General features: G+C 58.1%; 7 protein-coding genes across 7 annotated transcripts; 3 read left to right on the top strand and 4 right to left on the bottom strand.

The window, feature by feature from the left end:
- Positions 1–15: 15 nt before the first annotated feature.
- Positions 16–2,424, bottom strand: MKK02DRAFT_35465 (putative asparagine synthase; the record flags this gene model as incomplete). Its single annotated transcript, XM_053089182.1, has 6 exons — positions 16–103; positions 155–686; positions 950–1,249; positions 1,446–1,971; positions 2,023–2,171; positions 2,256–2,424. 6 exons carry the CDS (start codon positions 2,422–2,424, stop codon positions 16–18), a joined length of 1,764 nt encoding a protein of 587 aa, XP_052942521.1.
- A 503-nt stretch (positions 2,425–2,927) lies between these two features.
- MKK02DRAFT_41055 (vacuolar import and degradation protein-domain-containing protein) lies at positions 2,928–4,802 on the top strand (the record flags this gene model as incomplete). The annotated part of the gene is made up of 4 exons (XM_053091403.1): positions 2,928–3,683; positions 3,736–4,114; positions 4,180–4,652; positions 4,710–4,802. 4 exons carry the CDS (start codon positions 2,928–2,930, stop codon positions 4,800–4,802), a joined length of 1,701 nt encoding a protein of 566 aa, XP_052942520.1.
- Positions 4,803–5,153: 351 nt separating this feature from the next.
- MKK02DRAFT_41054 (uncharacterized protein) lies at positions 5,154–5,974 on the bottom strand (the record flags this gene model as incomplete). Its single annotated transcript, XM_053091402.1, has 2 exons — positions 5,154–5,782; positions 5,902–5,974. 2 exons carry the CDS (start codon positions 5,972–5,974, stop codon positions 5,154–5,156), a joined length of 702 nt encoding a protein of 233 aa, XP_052942519.1.
- Positions 5,975–6,472: 498 nt separating this feature from the next.
- MKK02DRAFT_41053 (uncharacterized protein) lies at positions 6,473–7,595 on the top strand (the record flags this gene model as incomplete). Its single annotated transcript, XM_053091401.1, has 5 exons — positions 6,473–6,595; positions 6,920–7,043; positions 7,147–7,244; positions 7,299–7,374; positions 7,447–7,595. 5 exons carry the CDS (start codon positions 6,473–6,475, stop codon positions 7,593–7,595), a joined length of 570 nt encoding a protein of 189 aa, XP_052942518.1.
- A 130-nt stretch (positions 7,596–7,725) lies between these two features.
- Positions 7,726–10,684, bottom strand: MKK02DRAFT_19965 (WD40-repeat-containing domain protein; the record flags this gene model as incomplete). The annotated part of the gene is made up of 10 exons (XM_053086179.1): positions 7,726–7,864; positions 7,925–8,207; positions 8,255–8,423; positions 8,474–8,823; positions 8,882–8,994; positions 9,051–9,582; positions 9,631–9,797; positions 9,859–9,982; positions 10,036–10,114; positions 10,163–10,684. 10 exons carry the CDS (start codon positions 10,682–10,684, stop codon positions 7,726–7,728), a joined length of 2,478 nt encoding a protein of 825 aa, XP_052942517.1.
- A 345-nt stretch (positions 10,685–11,029) lies between these two features.
- On the top strand, positions 11,030–14,915 carry MKK02DRAFT_30482 (uncharacterized protein; the record flags this gene model as incomplete). The annotated part of the gene is made up of 4 exons (XM_053088060.1): positions 11,030–11,863; positions 11,925–12,267; positions 12,359–13,147; positions 13,261–14,915. The coding sequence occupies 4 exons, from the start codon at positions 11,030–11,032 to the stop codon at positions 14,913–14,915; spliced, it is 3,621 nt and encodes a 1,206-aa protein (XP_052942516.1).
- A 416-nt stretch (positions 14,916–15,331) lies between these two features.
- On the bottom strand, positions 15,332–16,335 carry MKK02DRAFT_41050 (SUR7/PalI family-domain-containing protein; the record flags this gene model as incomplete). The annotated part of the gene is made up of 6 exons (XM_053091400.1): positions 15,332–15,368; positions 15,429–15,559; positions 15,613–15,774; positions 15,827–16,055; positions 16,110–16,254; positions 16,296–16,335. The coding sequence occupies 6 exons, from the start codon at positions 16,333–16,335 to the stop codon at positions 15,332–15,334; spliced, it is 744 nt and encodes a 247-aa protein (XP_052942515.1).
- Between the last annotated feature and the right edge of the window lie 373 nt (positions 16,336–16,708).

The following is a 16,708-nucleotide window of genomic DNA, read 5'->3' as shown; positions in this document are numbered from 1 at the left end:
GACTCCCTCGCGGCTTTACTTTCCCTCGTACGCCGCAGTATGGATACTAACAGCGCGTCCGGACGGGTCGGACGAGACGCCCCATTCCTGTTTGGGGATCCACCTATCTCGTCAGCTTCAAACCTCCTGCAGCCCAGATCTAAAACTAGCTCACCTAACAGCCGTCCCCGCTGCCGCCTGAGTCGGGAACTGCCCCTCAAACAGCTCTCTAATCCAATACGCCTCCTTGGTATCCGGCGTCTCAAACGGGAACCTCTCCCCCCTCTTCTGCATCATCTCCTCGCTCACCACCTCCTCCGCATGCGCCTTCATCCCATCAATCCAGCTGTACCCGACCCCATCGCTAAACTGCTCCTTCTGGCGCCAGAGGATACTATCGGGGAGATACGCCTTGCCGCCGGGCGCACAATCAAACGCCTTGCGCAGGATATATTTTTCCATGCGGGGTTTCCCGTCCGCGTCGACCTCTTGGTGCGCGCCCTTCGAGTACGTCTTGTGCTTGGCGTCAATGTTCATCGAGACTTCGAGGAAGGACTTGTCGAGGAAGGGGACGCGCGCCTCGAGGCCCCAGGCCATGGTGGACTTGTTGGCGCGGAGGCAGTCGGCGGTGTGGAGGTTCTTGACGCGCTTGATGAGTTCCCGGTGGAAGTCCTCGGCGTTGGGCGCGGCGTGGAAGTAGAGGTAGCCTGGGCGTTAGCGAGCTGCACCGGAGGGCAGAGGTCAAAGGCGCAGATTCAGAGAACAAGAGGGAAGGGAGGGGCACGATAGAATAAGAAAGGGGCAGACAGTTTCGTCCGAAGTCGCTCAAATCAATTTCCCTCTCCGCAGTGCAATGTTCCATCGCTGTCCGCCCTTTCTCCCCTCAACAATGTCAAGCTCCCGAACCCTAGCCCAAAGCCCAGACCCAGACCCAGACCCAGATCAAACCCAACCCTTCGCCAAGACTCACCTCCAAAAACCTCATCCGCCCCCTCCCCACTCAATACCATCTTGACCCCCATCGCCTTAATCTTCCGACTCAACAAATACATTGGCGTGCTCGCGCGCACCGTCGTCACGTCAAACGTCTCGAGGTGGTGAATCACCTCTGGGATCGCATCGAGACCTTCTTGGACGGTAAACGTGTATTCGTGGTGGACGGTGCCCAAGAAATCGGCGGCTTTGCGCGCGGCGAGCAGGTCGGGAGAGCCGACGAGGCCGACGGCGAAGGAGTGGAGGGAGGGCCAGGAAGCGATGGGTTCGTCGCCTTCTAAAAGGGTGTCAGCATGAGTCAAGCGGAAGAGAGAGTCCCAGAGCAAAACAGGTGATAAGGGGTAGGGGCAGGAAGAGCGGTGATGGAATATGGGATGTGAGATGAGGTTCTCGAGGACCACCATGCTTCTCCTCCTCCACCACGGATCGCTCTACCCTCCCATTTCCCTAATGTTCGATTCGAGCTCACTCACCCGGCTTCCTCCCCTCGTCAATCGCCTTCTTCCTCTCCCTCCTCAGCGCCTCGTGCTGCTCCGCCATCCGATCCGTCTCCCTCGCCGCAATACTCGCAATCAAACTCGAATCCAGCCCGCCAGACAGAAGTACTCCATACGGCACCTCACTCATCAGCCGCTTCCGTACCGCCTCTTCCAGCTTGGTACGGATCAGCTCGAGGTCCGCCGGGTTGGTAGGCACCGCCTCGACATCCGTCGACAACCAGGACGGGTTATAGTACCGCGTCATTTCCTTCTTGTTGGAATCGTAGAAATGGCCCGGAGGGAACGCGATGAGGTTGTCGCATTCGTCCTGAATGCACTTCATCTCCGAGGCGAAAAAGAGGGTGTCGGGCGCGGACGAGTGGAAGCCCATGTAGAGGGTGGTGATGCCGATTGGGTCGCGGGCGGCGATGAGGCGCGAAGGGGTGACGGAGGTGTCGAGGAGGACGAAGGAGAACATGCCGTCCAGCATGTTGCAGAGGTCCGTCCCGTGTTCCTTGTACTGGGAATCAGCCACGTTCAAGGTTGTATTAGCACAGGGGACGGGACGCACCAAGTACATGATGACCTCGCAGTCCGAGTGCGTCTTGAAATCATACTTGCCCGCCAAGCTCTGCTTGAGCGCAACGTGGTTGTAGATTTCGCCGTTAACGGCGAGGACGGTGGTCTCGTCGTCGCTGACCAAGGGTTGAGCACCGGTATCTAGCTTATCAGCTCATTCTCATTCCTCTCCTTCCCTTCCCCTCTCTCCGCTACTCCGCACAACGCGCATAGCTTTAAACTTACCAACACCAACGATGGCCAATCGCTCATGTACCAAAACCGTATCTTTGGCCATATAACACCCCGACCAATCCGGACCACGGTGTCGCTGGAGCTTGGACAGCGCGATGGCGCGAGGCCGGAATTGCGCCAGGTCGCCCTGGCGGTTGTAGCAGCAGAAGATACCGCACATGTTGGTTGGTGGCTGTTACTGCTGGAAGAAGTGGGGTAATGTGTGTGGGTGGATGAAAGAGAGATGCTTTACTGTTGGGTGATAGATAAGAAGGTGCGAGTCGAATTCGAACTTTTTGGGCGCTCGCTTGGCTGGGCAACGGAGCGGCCGACTCGGCTCTCGCGCGACGGCCGAAAGGGTATAGCCACGTGGATTCAGGGTTCTCGGCTAAGCCGCCAAGTAGATTAGCAGTGAGGTCCGTGTGTCTTCGCCACCCGCCTAGCTTTGGTGACGCAACCGGTCAAGCTGCTCGAGGTCATGCGACTCCAGCTGGTGACCAGAACGGCTTCTCCACCATCTCAAGAGTATCCTTCCTATCTGCCAGCTCATAGCAGAGGCCTACACATCGAGAAGCCGAACCGACGGCCATAACCATACGCAGAGGACAGAATGATCAATACCTCTCGCTAGGCCCGCAAGACCACCACCCTCCTTCCGCTTATCCAACCCCCGCGCTATCCGACATGCCCGCCGAATCCGCCCCACCTCCCCAAGCCGGGCCAGCAACACCCACAGTCTTTCCTCTCTCTGGGTCCAATATCAAATGCTCACACTGCGGCGGAACAAGCCTGCCGTCCTTATCGGCCGCATCCCGCGCGGGCGGGGAAGGGGAGGGCGTCATCATCCTCGATGAAGAGATCGAGCGGGTGTGCGCCTCGTGTTGGCGTGCACAGGTCAGCCCGGATGGCGGACCCGATATGAGGGCGGGGGAGGAGCAATATGAAGAGGGAGAGCGGAGGTTAGAGGCGGATATAAGCAGTATTGGGCTGGGATTGAGGGGGATGACCGTCAATCCGGTGGAAGAGGAGACGAGCCCCAGGGACGGTCAGGCGCAGGTACCACAAGCTGCGGCGGTTGGCGTCGGGGACGCCGAGTACTCTCCGCCGATGGTGTATGCTCAGCCGGTCCCGATTGCTTCTACCCCGGCACCCGCTGGTCCGCAGCATGGCGGACTGCTCTCGCACTCGCTCCCTTCTCAGCACACTCGACCGTGGGTCACCCAGCCGACTCGAGTGTCGCCCATCACGGAAGAACGAGGCGGTTTTTCTGCTACCCCCGCTCCGACTTCTTACAAGGAAGACCGGCCATATAATCCTTTATTGGACATCACGTCCGCCCGAGTATCCAACCGCGGTCGAGGCGCATTGTATCCCGGCTCAGTCTTTAAAGGCACCCAAACGAGCGGGAGGAGCGCATACGACGTGGAAGTCCGGTTCATCGTATGTCCCCATCTCTGTCCCCTCCCCGTCCCATACTCCCGCTGATTGCTAGGACGTCAACTTCCCCGAATCCTCCGTATCAGGCTACCTCTCCATCTCCCACCTAACCGACACCCACCCGCACCTCACCACCTTCTTCACCGGCGAGATCATCGGGCCTCGATATGGCTTCATCACGGGTCCGCGATATGGCGCGACCGAGCACGACGATATGCGCCATTGGGGCCGGTTTGAGCAGTTTCGCCGGCCCGCCACACGGGGCGATATGATCCGCCCAGAGTTGTTGTTTAGGGATCCGGTGCCGAGGCCTGGGACCGGAGGCGCGGGGAGGGTGACAGGGATGGAGAGGGATTTTGTGTTTTTGAGGATTAAAGAAAGGTTCTTGGTTCCGGATCATACGGTGAAGGATATCAGCGGGGCGAGCTTTGCGGGTGAGCTATTTCGTCCTCTCGGTTTGCCCGATCGGAACCCAGGGCAAGAAAAGCTGATAGGATAGGGTTTTACTTCGCGATGATCGATCTGAACCCTACCTCCGCTTCAGACCCACCACTCTCGCCTACCTCCCCTCTCCCCAAATCGCCTCCTACCCTCCCCCCACCTCCACTCTCACCTACCACATCCAACTCGCAGTACTTCCCGACGATGTCACTCCCGACCCCCTCGGCTCAAAGGCGGCAGAGCACGGGACCTCCCGCTCCCGCTCCAGCTTTGGGGCTGACTTCGACTTCGACTTCGGGGTCGGCGGGAGGGTTCGGGGGTCTACCTTCGCATCCGACCTTTACGATGCCGCGCCCTGCTGTTCGGAGGATGTCTAGTAATGGGCCGGGACCGAGGAGTCCGGGTTTGGACAGTGGGCCGGGAGCCGGGGTAGGGACGGGTGCCAGCGAGAGGAGGAGAAGGAGGGAAAGTAGTGGAGCGGTACCGGGAAGGGGGGAGAGGGAGCCGCAAAGAGAGGCGACTATTCGAGGGGTGAGTTATGAGCTTCTCGATATGTCGAGATATTTGAGGCGAGAGCTGACGGGATAGTATTACTTCCATTCGCTGAATCAAGAGCCGTTCCAGGAGCTTTTTCTTACGCATGTCCCGAATAGGAGCTCGGGGACTTATGAGATGCGGTGAAAGGTATAATTGGGAGGTGAGACTCATACTGGGAAGCAGAGATCAATAGCCTGCGTAGCGTATTAGCATTGTACAAGTTGGGGTTGTAGACCGCTTTGTACTTTTAAGTCGAACAGAGAGAAGCAAAGTCCAGGCCTCGTTGTATCTAATCAGGTCGATGAATGAGTTACAATGAAGAGGAACGGCAGAGGCTTCATCCTATCGACATAGACATGTGCATAGGAGACTGGGATTCTCGGACAGAAGATGAAGCATCTAGCTAGGATCTCGACACAGCTAGCTGAGCCGCAGAGCAAGGAACGTAACCCTTCGTACTGCTTCTCACTCGCTTCCCGGCAGAACACGACACCCTCACCGCTGCCACCGGTGGAATGTTTGGCTGGGTGTCTCCACCGAGCTCGCAGCAGTTCTGGACTGTTGGTTCCCCCACCAGGCGTCTTGGAGCTTCTTGGGGTCGACCTTGGGGTAACATGTCTTGAGCCATTCTAGTCCATGCTCGCCACCGTGACATTTCCATATTCGCACGCCAATCATGGTGTTGCGGTCACCATTCTGGAAGATCTCCTTGTGCAGGACCTTCGACTTGCCCACCGATCGGCTCGTACCGCCATTCATGATCGTCCCACGATTCCCCTCCCTCGCAATTTCAATGATGATGGGATGGGTTTCGAACGGCTCTGGTCCGAAATCAACATCGAGCTCGTCGATCTCTCTCCAGTCATGGGCCACCGAAACCGAGTTCCCAGCTGCGTCGGTTTTGGTCATGGCCCGCTCGATGAGCAGCTCCTCGTCGCCTTCCTCGCCTGGAAACTCCGCCTTGCGCAGCCGTTCGTTGGTAACGGAGGTGTCCTTGAAGAAGTATTGTTTGAGAACACTGAGCTGTGCGTCGAGATCCATGAATTCTCCGAGACGGACAGTCCGTCGGGGATCATCGAGCTCAGTGGTGTAATCCGTTCTCCAGCAGTGAGTGCGGGTGGGGTCTGCCAAATAAGCCTCTCATGCACCAGTGTGAGCCGCTCGCTCAAGCGCCGCACTTGCCCTTGTCCGGACTAGCGCTCAATAGCCAGTATCGTCTAGCAACGATGGTCAGAGGACTCACGGTCGGTGCTGGCGGTGGCAGGCTGGGACGTATGACCCGTGCCAATGGTGGACCCGGACTGACTGGTGGACATTGGATGCTGCGCAGCTGTAGACGGGGAATCAGTTAATGCTGTGAAGAGTTATAGATTCGGCCAGGCTATCTATGGTGGACGATGGGCGCAAAGGACTGTGAGTGGAGAAGCGATGATGAGGTGGGGAGGGGAGGGGAGGGGGATGTCCGCCACTCATCCTCTGGCTTATGAGTCGGGCCAGTTGCTCTATCGGAGCTTGAAGCGAAGCATCCCTTGTGCGAAAATGTGAAAGGATGAGCTACAAGTTGAAGGGTAGGGATCTTCTGCTACACCGATCAAAACCGGCTGATGACGTGCTCGGCCATGTCTATAGCGCAACATGACTCGCGTATCAGAGGATGCTCCCTCAAGGTGGGCACCCGAATAGACTCGGGGTACATGGCCGGAATGCTTCTGGAACTCTGGCACTGCTAGCAACCGCTGACACCCAAGCTGGCAACTGAGATACCGCCGCCGCACAGCTCGCCACACCGCTTTCGCTGGTTCCGGGGGCAGTCCATGTCCCGCCTCATCGACATCCGCCACATCCAGCAACAACCTCCACCTTTCCTCCTCCTCTCCTCTCTCATCATCCTTTCGTCGATACAACCTCCGTCCAGCTCGACTTCGCCTGCCAGCCTGGTCAGTATCGCTCTGTGATGCTCGTTGTGGCAACCCTGGGCCAAACATCGAGCTCGCGCCAACGGCAATGCTGAGCGAGGAGCTTTCCGCGGACATGGTATGTCTTTGTTGACATTTAGTTTGAGGGTCGTAGCTGACTGGTCTGTAGGACAGGATCACTCAAGTGAGCTAGTCCACCCGTTCAGCTCCTAGTGGACCGCTGGCTGGGCATAGAGGACCAAAGCTGACGCTGAATAGCTCCAGGATGCCATCTTAGATGTACATCCTCAATTCTCTTCCTGCCGATCTTAGGCAGCCAGAGGAGGCAGAGCTGACTAAGCGCAGCTCCTCACGCTTACTCATACCTCCATCGAATACATCACCAAGCGGACGGCATTCGAGCAGGCCTCTGCCGATATACCTCGAACACTAGCAAGCGAGCATACCGCTCCTCCGGAGGAATATCGAGGTGAGTCGGATTACCCTGACTTAACCTGGCTTCTGGGCCTATCTCCTACAACCGAACGGCTAAAGGCTCGTCGATTGCGCAGTGGGCAAAGCTGACGCATCAGAGGCAATACAGATCTTCGTAGCTGACATCATCTCCCGCTCGAAAGATGTCGAGAAGCTCATAGCGGCTCTGCCAAAAAAGGACGATAGCGGAGCGAGGGTGAGCTCCGCTCTTCATCTCTTTGCGGCGAGCACAGTAGCTGACATCAACTAGGCGGAGCGATTGAGAGAGCTACAGGGGGAGATGATTGTTGCGAATCAGGAATACAAGGAGGCATTAGCACAAGCTGGTAAGTTCAAACGAATCCCTGCTCGCCGGGATATTGGTAGAAGGGTAGGGAAGACCGAGCTAATCCCCCCAGAATCTCTGTTGGAGGAGATGCAAAATGCACTGGCGGTAGCATTAGACGATACGCGCGACCCGCAGTTGGAAGAAACGGCCAAGCAGTTCCGCAAGAAGGGCGTAGGGGATGTAGAGCGAGAAGAGGAGGTCGAAAAACGGGCGATATAATGGGCAGCAGCTACCATCCCATATTATAGATCATGATAGACTATCCGGAGGTGCATGCTACATACATGCCGCCGGACAGATCTTTGCTTTGATTATATAGGTACAACATGACGGGGATTCGGCAGTAGGCTCATACAGCGGCAGTAGTGATATTGGTGGTGTTGCTCGGAGGGACAAACACGCCCGCCACCATACAGAGGTTCCGCGGTGTATAGTGCGCCTTGAGGATGGGCGTCCGCTTGGTATGGAAGGTGGACAAGAGGTCCGACCTGGTCAAGTCAGCTTCTGACCCAATCCCGCTGTCCACAGTCCAGAGGCCTAAAACTCACGTAGCGCCCTCATCCCAACCCTCTCCAGGACCCATCGGCACCCTTCCTGTCCCAGCCAGATCGACGCCCCCACCCCGTCTGCCATCAGCCCCTTCCCCACGCGCCCGCTCCCCGCCGGCAGACTTGACATCCCAGCACCGGACCGTACAGTCCGCCGAGCCCGAAACGAGCACGCTCGATTCTGCCGAAAATGACAAAGAGTGGATGGGGGCGCGGTGGCCCGACATCTTCTTGATTGGGCGGGAGGAGCCGAGGTCCCATAGCCAGATATCCCTGTCGACGCCTGGCATGTCAGCTGGTCCGACAGTGTGTGCGAGGGATCGAGCTTACCTGCACTAGCCAGGACTTTGCCGTCTGGACTGATAGCCATCGTCGTAACGGCGTCTGTATGACCCAGGAAGAGACGTATACACGCTCCCCGTTGGACGTCCCAGAGTCGACACGAATTGTCTGAACTTCCAGTGGCGAGGTACAGCGAGTTTGGGTGGAACTTGACGCACTATCTGATCAGCTATCGCCTCAGACCTACACGAAGCCGACATAGCTCACATTGACATCCGACAGATGCCCCGTATACATCCTCAGCGGTGTGACCCTATCCGAGCTCCAGAGCCGCGCTGTCCGGTCCCTACTCGCCGAAGCAAAGTACACGCCCATCGGTCCCCACTCGACATCCCATACAGGATCCCGCCCGTGTCCGCGGTACACGACGAGATTGGAGTAGGTGTCCATGGACCAAAGCCGGATGGTGCCGTCCTGCGAGGAAGAGAGGAGGGAGGAGGGGGATTGGGCAGTCCCGTATATTGGGTCGAAGGAGAGGGAGTAGACGGGCCCGGAGTGGCCGATGAGTTTACGGTGGGCTAGGCCCTCGTCTTCTAGTATATCGCCAGTCGAGGGATCTGAAAAGTCAGCTTCGAGACATAGGACGTGGGGCCGGAAGGAAGAAGGGGGACATACCCATAGATTTGGCTTTTAATTTCTCGCCCTTGACGCTCCATAATCTGATACAGCTCTCGGGAGAGCCGACCGCCATTAATGACGAGTCTTGCGAGAATTCAACGGATGATACACTAGGCTGTCAGTCCTGCCCTTACGAAAAAGGATCGACCAGATGGAGCGAGCTTACCCCTCTCCCCCATCATACATTGTAAAAGCCACCACACTCGGCAAGACCGTCGTGGGCAAAACGCTCTTCCCGATATTCGCGCCCGGCCCTGATCGAATCATCCTCCTCTTATCCCTTACAGCCTCCACCTCTCGCTTCAGATCCGCCGTACGAAAGACAGCCGGGACAGGCGGGAACGTCTCCCCCGGTTCTGGACTGAGGGTGTCCGCGTCCAGATCGGGTTCGATCTCCTTCATGATCGGCTGGGTCATGTCGATATCCCCATTCGCGTCTGCTGCTCCATCGTTCGAGCCGGCCGCGTCGCGGTCACCATTCTCACCAGTGGCTGTACCGTTCGCTCCAGACGACTCAGTATCTTGTAACGTCCGCACCACCTGCTCCTTGAGCTTCTCGGTCTTGGGCGGGGGCCCGAGCTTGAGGGCGGTAGAGGTATTGAAGGTATCGAGGTCGGCTGTTGGGGGGATGTAGGAAGAGAGGAGTCCGGATGAGGAAGCGAGGGTGATTTTGTCGAGGGGCATGGGGGAGTGTGAGACTGGAAGTCAGCTCGGCTCCTGCGGCGTTTCAGAGGAAATGAGCTGACCTGTGATTTTGATGCGGTTGAAGACGATGCCCTTCACTGCCTCCTTCGCCCTTCCTGCCGTGGTGTGCAGACCGGCTTCCCAATCTTCGTCCAGTCCCGCTCCGCTCAGCCATTGCAGGAGGAGGTCATGCGAGTTTCGGGAAAGGGGTACAGTGTACTTGTTGTTTCTGCAGGTCAATCAGCTATCTTGCGAGTCACGTAAACGTGGACGAGCCTGAGGAAGCTCACAGAAGACGCTGAGATAGCGGGTGATTGCGTATTTGCAACTTGCTCGAGATGCCCGCTAAGGACGCTATTTCTGTCGAATGGAGAGCTTCGTGCGGTTTCCGATTACTGTCGAAGAATACACGGGCTGTATATGATGAGCTTGACGTCCGCTGCCATGGTGCGAGCTCTCAAGCTCACCTGATCGTTTGAAGCCAAAGTTCAGTAAGTCCAGGAAGGTATGAACGAATAACGGAAAGGATACCCCATCCAGCTCGGCCTGTACCCGTCAGCTCCTGCTGCCGAGCTCACGCAACGTCTAGCTCACCTTCCACAGATCCAGCCCCTGGTCGACCCATCTCCTATACCGCCCATACCCCTCCACTCTCTCACTCGGATCCAACACCCCTTCCCCCGTCTGCCTCGGTCGGTCCGCCGCGTCCCCTTCCGCCTCCATCGCCTCATCCGTCGCAGCCGCCTCCGACTTCCTCTGCAGCTGCTCAATGATGTATCTCGCTTGCGCCTCGAACTCTGGTGTAATCCGCTCCGACAGGGTCGAGGCTGAGACGGTCTGCGCTTGGGGTATATTCCGCTTGAGCGTAGATTCGATAGGGACAGGTTGAGGCGCGCGGATGATGGCTTCCCGTCCGCCCTGCGCTTCTTCCGTTTCTCCGCCGCCGCCTCCAGGACCTGACTGGTCCTTGATACCAGCTTGGATGATCTGGAGGGCGCGTTCAAAGCCGTGTGACTGGAGATACTCCATCACGAATTGGCGCAGGAGAGCTGCGTCGGCCCCGCCTGACTCGGGCTGGGAGCTGGGCCCAGCTTCGGCTGAGGGGTTGTCCGACATCTTGCGCAGCTCCAGAAGGGTCGAGGGAGGTGGATGCGGGGGTATGAGGAGAGTCAGGTAGAGAGAGATGTAAAGGCAAGGGTAGGCCTTGGGCTTGCTTGGTTCAGCCCGACGCCCACCCAAGCCACGTGGCGAGCATACCTCCACTTTCCCGGTCAGACCTCTCCCCCTCTGAAGCTTCAGTCCAGTCAACCTTCCTTCCTCTCATCCGCGCATATCACAACCCGAAACACGTACTCGCCCATGCAGCCCCCTTAACCCCTTTCGAGACCCCTCACCATCTTCTCATCCCCTCACATCCCCCTCATATCTCCGGACACGACCGTCAACCCTCAAGACCTCAAGATGCCAGACGGAACGGATGACTGGGCTGCCGACTGGGACGCCTCGGACTCTGGCGGGTCCGATACAGATCTCCCCCCTCCGCCGCCATACCTGAATCCCGACGCTGAGCTCGCCAAGTCGCTCGATCTTACTCGAGTATGGGAACCGGCCGCTCTAAAGTTTACGGAAACGCCCTTTACGATTGCGCAGCGGCAGAAGCAGAATGCGGCTGCGAATGCCCGCATGAGGCCTGGGGTGGGGGGAGGGGCGGGAGCAGGGAAGGGTACAGAATTCGGGAAGGAAGTCACTTTCCGAGCGGGCGATACACCACTCCTTCTCGGACCTTCAAGAACCACAGCGTCGAACTCGGCTGCTGCAAAAAAGAAGAATGCGGCCTCGACGGCAACTCAGGCGAACGGTCTCGGCGATACGGACGAACAGCCTCCGAGACGACGTGGACCTCGGCCTGCTCGGTCGAGTAATCTCTTTGGCGACGACCCGCCGGCCGAGAAGGCGGCTGCGAAGAAGAAGGCGGACAGGAAGTGGACCAAAGCCGAGGTGTACGGGTGGAAGGACGCGAATGGGAACCCTATCCCTTCGTCCAAACCCGCCAAGAAGGGGAAACAGCAGCCTAGTATATTGGATATGTTGGATCAGCCGGCGCCGAAGGGAAAGGCGGCGAAGGGTGGGAAAGGGAAGGGAAAGAAGGCGGCGGCGATAGGGGCGGAAGTTACGGTCAAGGCGGTAGGAGCGGGGATGGAGTTGCCGGAGGTGGAAGAGGTCGTGGGCAAGGGGAAGAAGAAGGCGCCGGCGAGGAAGAAGAAGGTCACTATTGCGGAGGAGGAGAATGAGGAGGTGAGCAGAGGCAGCTTCCTTCTTGGCGTACGCCGATTGAGGCATAAGCTGACCATGGCAGATCGTCCAAGGGAAAGGGAAGGGAAAGGCCAAGGCTGCCCCGAAGAAACAAGAAGACGACAGCGGTATCCCCGGTATTGAAGATATCGATCCGGCCGAATTCGACATCTCACCGCCCGACAGCCTCGTCCAGGCCGGTCCGAGCAAGAAGAAGTTCAAGTCCAAGGCGATCGTCGTCGATAGCGAGGACGAGGGGGACCTCGACGTGGAGGAGGCGGTGGAGCCGAAGGGGAAGAAGGGCAAGACGGCTGTCAAGCCAAAAAAGGCTGCGGTGGTGAGCAAGCCGAAGGCGAAGGGGAAAGGCAAGGCCAAAGATGAAGATGCGATCAAGTTCTCTTGTCTGCGTGAGTGCATTCTCCTCTCCCTGCCTTCCCCGCTTTGGTCTATTCTCTGCCCACTCAGTCCCTCGTAAAACGGATGGAGCTGACGCCCCAGCCGTCGGCGCCGAAGCGAGCGACGACTACCCCATCCTCCGACTCCTCGAGCATCAAAAGTCCCTCCCCGTCAAGCCCAAGCCCAAGCCCAAGACCAAAGCCGCGCCTAAAGTCCAAGCTGGAACCAAATCCAAAAAGTCCACCACCTCGGCGCTCGACGACCAAGCCGAGGAATTCCTCCGGACACTTCAAGCGGACCGAGCCAACAATCGCGCCAGCACGGGAATGAACATCGACGAGATCCTCCCTCAGATGGTCACTTCGCATCTCGCCAAGCGGAAACATACTGGCTCGGAGGGCGGGGGCAGCTCTATCGATCCGGAGGATACGGACGATGAGCGTTCGGGAAGGGGCGGGGATGATGGGGAGGAGGAAGAGGGAAAGAAGGGGTTGTTGAGTCGGTATTTCTCCGGAACGGGGACGGGCTCAATGGCCGATCACGCTCACCAGCATGGGGACCCCGAAGATCCGCCGACGATCACCAAGCTCACCCGCTCTGGCTCCGGTGCAGGCTCGGGCTCGGTCGAACCCGTCGAAGTGGCCGACTCATCCAGCGCCCTCCCGCATTCGTCGCCGCTCGAGTCCCGCGCGCTGAGGCGTCAAGACTCGTCCCTTGTCCACCCGCAGCCGATTCGGAAGATCCCTATCCCTGCTCTGCCGAACGCGGACAAGTTTGATCGGTTGGCGAGGCTGGCGGAGAAGACGAAGAGGGATGAGGAGGATGGAGGGGCCGGGGGAAGGGGAAAGAAGGGCAGGGACGTACCGGATATGACCTCTTTCATGAGGATGGGTGAGTTGTTCTCTCCTCTTCCTTATCTATCCCATTCGCCATCCTGTCCTGTGTGCGAGGAGAGACTACACAAACGCATATATAGGGTCAAAGAAGTCAAAGCTGATATCCAGGCTACACCAAAGTCGCCCCGCCAATGTCCACCTCCCGGGTCCGCGGCCGCTCCCCGCAACCCCAAATCGAGAGCCGATTCCGCCCTCCTCCGAACGTCCATCCCCTCAAACCGTCCCTCGACGAGGAGAGCACCGAGATGTTCCGGTCGCCGGCTTATCGGAAACGGCTCGCTTCACAGGCCAAGGCTAAGGCCGACGCAGATGCAGCGGCAGGAGCCAAGCCCGATCTCAGAGCAGAGCAGAGGCCTCAGCTGGAGTGGTCGACATCGAGCATTGGTCTTCTAGGGCAGAGAGGCAAGAAGCGGGCTGTGCCGGACTATGGTCACAGCGCCAATGGGGATGGGTACGACGATTCTCCAGGGTACGGCTCGACCTCCATATCGGCACGGGGCGGGACCTCGAACTCTGTGGAGATTGGCACGGCACGTACCATCAGCCAGCTCCCCAAGAAGGGAAACCTCTTCACTCCTCAGCCTCCGAAAATTACCGTCCCGATCCCGAAATTCCGGACTCTGGCGAGCGCGGAAAAGTCGGCGGCGATGACAGGGCAGTATGGCGCTGCAATGTCGACGACGAAGGGGGAGGCGGTATTGGATCCTTATGAGCGGGCGAAGAGGGAGGAGATGGCTCAGCGGGGTGTATTAGGAGGGATGGGAAACGGGCGGTCCAACGGGAACGGTTTCGGCTTCGGTATCGGCTATGGAAACGGGAACGGAAACGGACACAGAGGCGGAACGGTCCGGTGGGCGGATACCGACCCTTCCTCGGAGACTATCCCTCTCCCAGGCCGGTACGACAGCTATCAAACTCTCAGGCCAGCACTACAGAAGGGGAAGGAACAGGGGAAAGGGGACGTGAGGCCACGGTACATGCCTTCGCTGGCTGTCCCTTATGGCCGAGGCGGGAATGGGGAGGGGGTGTCTGCGGAGGAGAGGGGAAAGCGGTGGCAAGATGAGTGGAAGCTGCCGAGTAAGAAGCGGGGTAGGGTGGATGAGGATCGGCCGGTCTCGAGCTTTGGGCAGAGAGCGGAAGTTGACTTGGAGAGAGACGGGGAGTGGATGGGGAATGGGAATGGGAACGGCACCTCGGCGGACTACCCCGCGACATCCTCATCTGGTACTCGATACCCCAGCAGCGGCGACTACCCTACTCAGCGCTGGAAGGGCGATATCGACGAGGCCGATCTGTACGACACTTCCTACACCGCCCCAGCGGTACAGTCTGCGTCGTTCATGCCGGCCAGTACCTACCTCGACCAGCCAGAGTCTATCGTCGAATCTGAACCTACCCGGCGCTCCGCTCCTACCTTCCCTCGAGCCAACAAAGCGCCCATCGCTAGTTTCTCCGCTTCAGCGCGGCGCGCCCCCGCTAGCTTCTCATCCTCCAACGGCATAGCTGGGCACAGTGATCCCCACGGGCAAAGTAAGGCGGAGTGGAGGGACGATACTGTGGATTCGTATTTGAGGGGTGGACAAGGGTGGAGGGATGTCCATCAGCAAGGAGAGGCTGGGCCGTCTAGACTGGGCGGGTACAATGGTGCGTACGGAGGCGGAGACGACGAGGGGTGGGAGTATGGAGGATATGGGGAGCAGGGGTATGGGCAGATGGGATATGGCGGAGCGAGGGAGATGGACTGGGAGGGAGCTAGGGCATGAGAATGGTGCGCGTGGAAGAAGGTGATGCAGCAGAACGTGAGCTGAGTGGCGCAGATGCAGGATCGAGCATAGCTGACTTGGAATAGCTGTATATATCTATCATCAATCAGGAAGGCTGGGGCTGTGTAGATTCGACAAGGACGTACATGTCTCTTATGTGTAGCGATTACTATTGTGTATAGTAAGGGAGTTGCTCGAGCGTAATCATGCATGTTCATACCATCACCCCCTGTTTAGAGCGCGCAAGCTTGATGTGCGGCAACCTCACTGTCGACTCTTGCATGTTTGTGCGACATCTGATTATACGACCCTGCTACCGTTCTGTCTTCACAGTATGTATTCCGCCCTCGCTTGATCTTCACCTCATACAGATCGTCTCCCCTTCCCCATTTCGATCCCAACGATACCTTGATACCCTAGTAGGTCCCTCGATACGTCGTCTTGCTTTGCCAGCTAAACTGTCAGTCCTGGTTCTCAAGGCTGATCGGACTGGGTCATCGGCCTCCGACTTACGGGAACCTCCTCTTGGGCTTCTCACCAACCACAGTCATCCCTGGCGAGGCGTCATGGCTCGACCTGTACTTTTCCGAGTATCGGCCGAATGAGCCGCACCCCGCTGCGCAGATAGCGAGGGTAAGCAAGATCTAGCTTATCAGCTTACGGCCATCGTGGTAGGGTTCAAAGCTGGTCTACTCACAGCAGCGGCGAGAGCAAGCCACACGCCCGCCCCGAGCCTGGCATCAAAGACGTCTCGAGTATAGTCCTCGACCCTCTTGCGAGCGACGAGGGCGATCGAGATGTCTAGGGCGAATGCGACCCATGCTGCCAGGGACGTAAAGAAGAGTGTGAGGAAGCAGAGCTAATTCAGTCAGCTCATCTGGTACGTACCGGTAAGGAGGAGGTGGACGTACGATTTCAGCCACGCGGCTGGAAGCCAGCCAAGCGAGCAGGGCAAAGATGAAGCTGATGCCCGCAAATCCGGCCGCGATTGGGTTGAGGACCAACGCGCCCGCCAAAGTCTTGGCGACTACCTGAGCGCCGTTTGCGTTGCTGCCTGTCCCGAAGAACCGGGCGTCGAGGTCGTAGCCTACCGTAGCGGGTGTGCAGCGGGAGAAGCCGGAATATGAGTAACCGAGGAATCTGTGGTATCAGCTTGTGCCCCGATTCCCAATGAGAAGGTGGACCAGAGCTTACTCGGCATTCCCACCCTCGTAGCAGGCGCCAAAGACGCCAAGGCGGACGTTGCCTGATGCGCCGGGACCGGTGATGGACAAGAGGTAGATGGTCTTGGTGTATGGGACAGAGAGGGTGACGAGGAGGAGCAGTATGAAGCCGGAGGCTGAGGGTCAGCCAATGTTTACATTCGGGGAATGGACGTACCGGTGAAGAAAAGAGCGGGGAAAGCGGCAGGAGCGAGCATTGTGTGCGAGTCGGTATATAGCGGACTGGGATGTGAGGGGATGTACGAAGTTGAGAGTGAATCAAGCGGGCAGCGCTGTAGCTATAGTCGGAGAGTCAACCCACGCTGTGCAAGATGCAGTGTCAACAAAGGAAGGGATCGAGTGAGTGGCCAAAGGAAGGGACGTTGAGCTATGACATCCTTGTCCCTTTCGCGCAAAACTGTGACCGTCGTTGAGGGGCGGCTATACCCCGTGTCCGTGTTTCATATATCATATCTGAAACACATTCCACGATTTGATTCCGCGTGCCTATTCGGACTTGCCCCATCTGGCAAGTGGCCAACTACTGAAATGAGTTGCGGGTGCCGTTATCCGCTTTCTCAGGAACGGCGA

Source organism: Dioszegia hungarica, assembly GCF_025882075.1.
Source record: "Dioszegia hungarica strain PDD-24b-2 chromosome Unknown MKK02contig_25, whole genome shotgun sequence".
Taxonomy (NCBI): Eukaryota; Fungi; Basidiomycota; class Tremellomycetes; order Tremellales; family Bulleribasidiaceae; genus Dioszegia; species Dioszegia hungarica.
The sequence above is the reverse complement of the archived record's forward strand: the minus strand, read 5'-3'. Positions and strand labels throughout refer to the sequence as shown.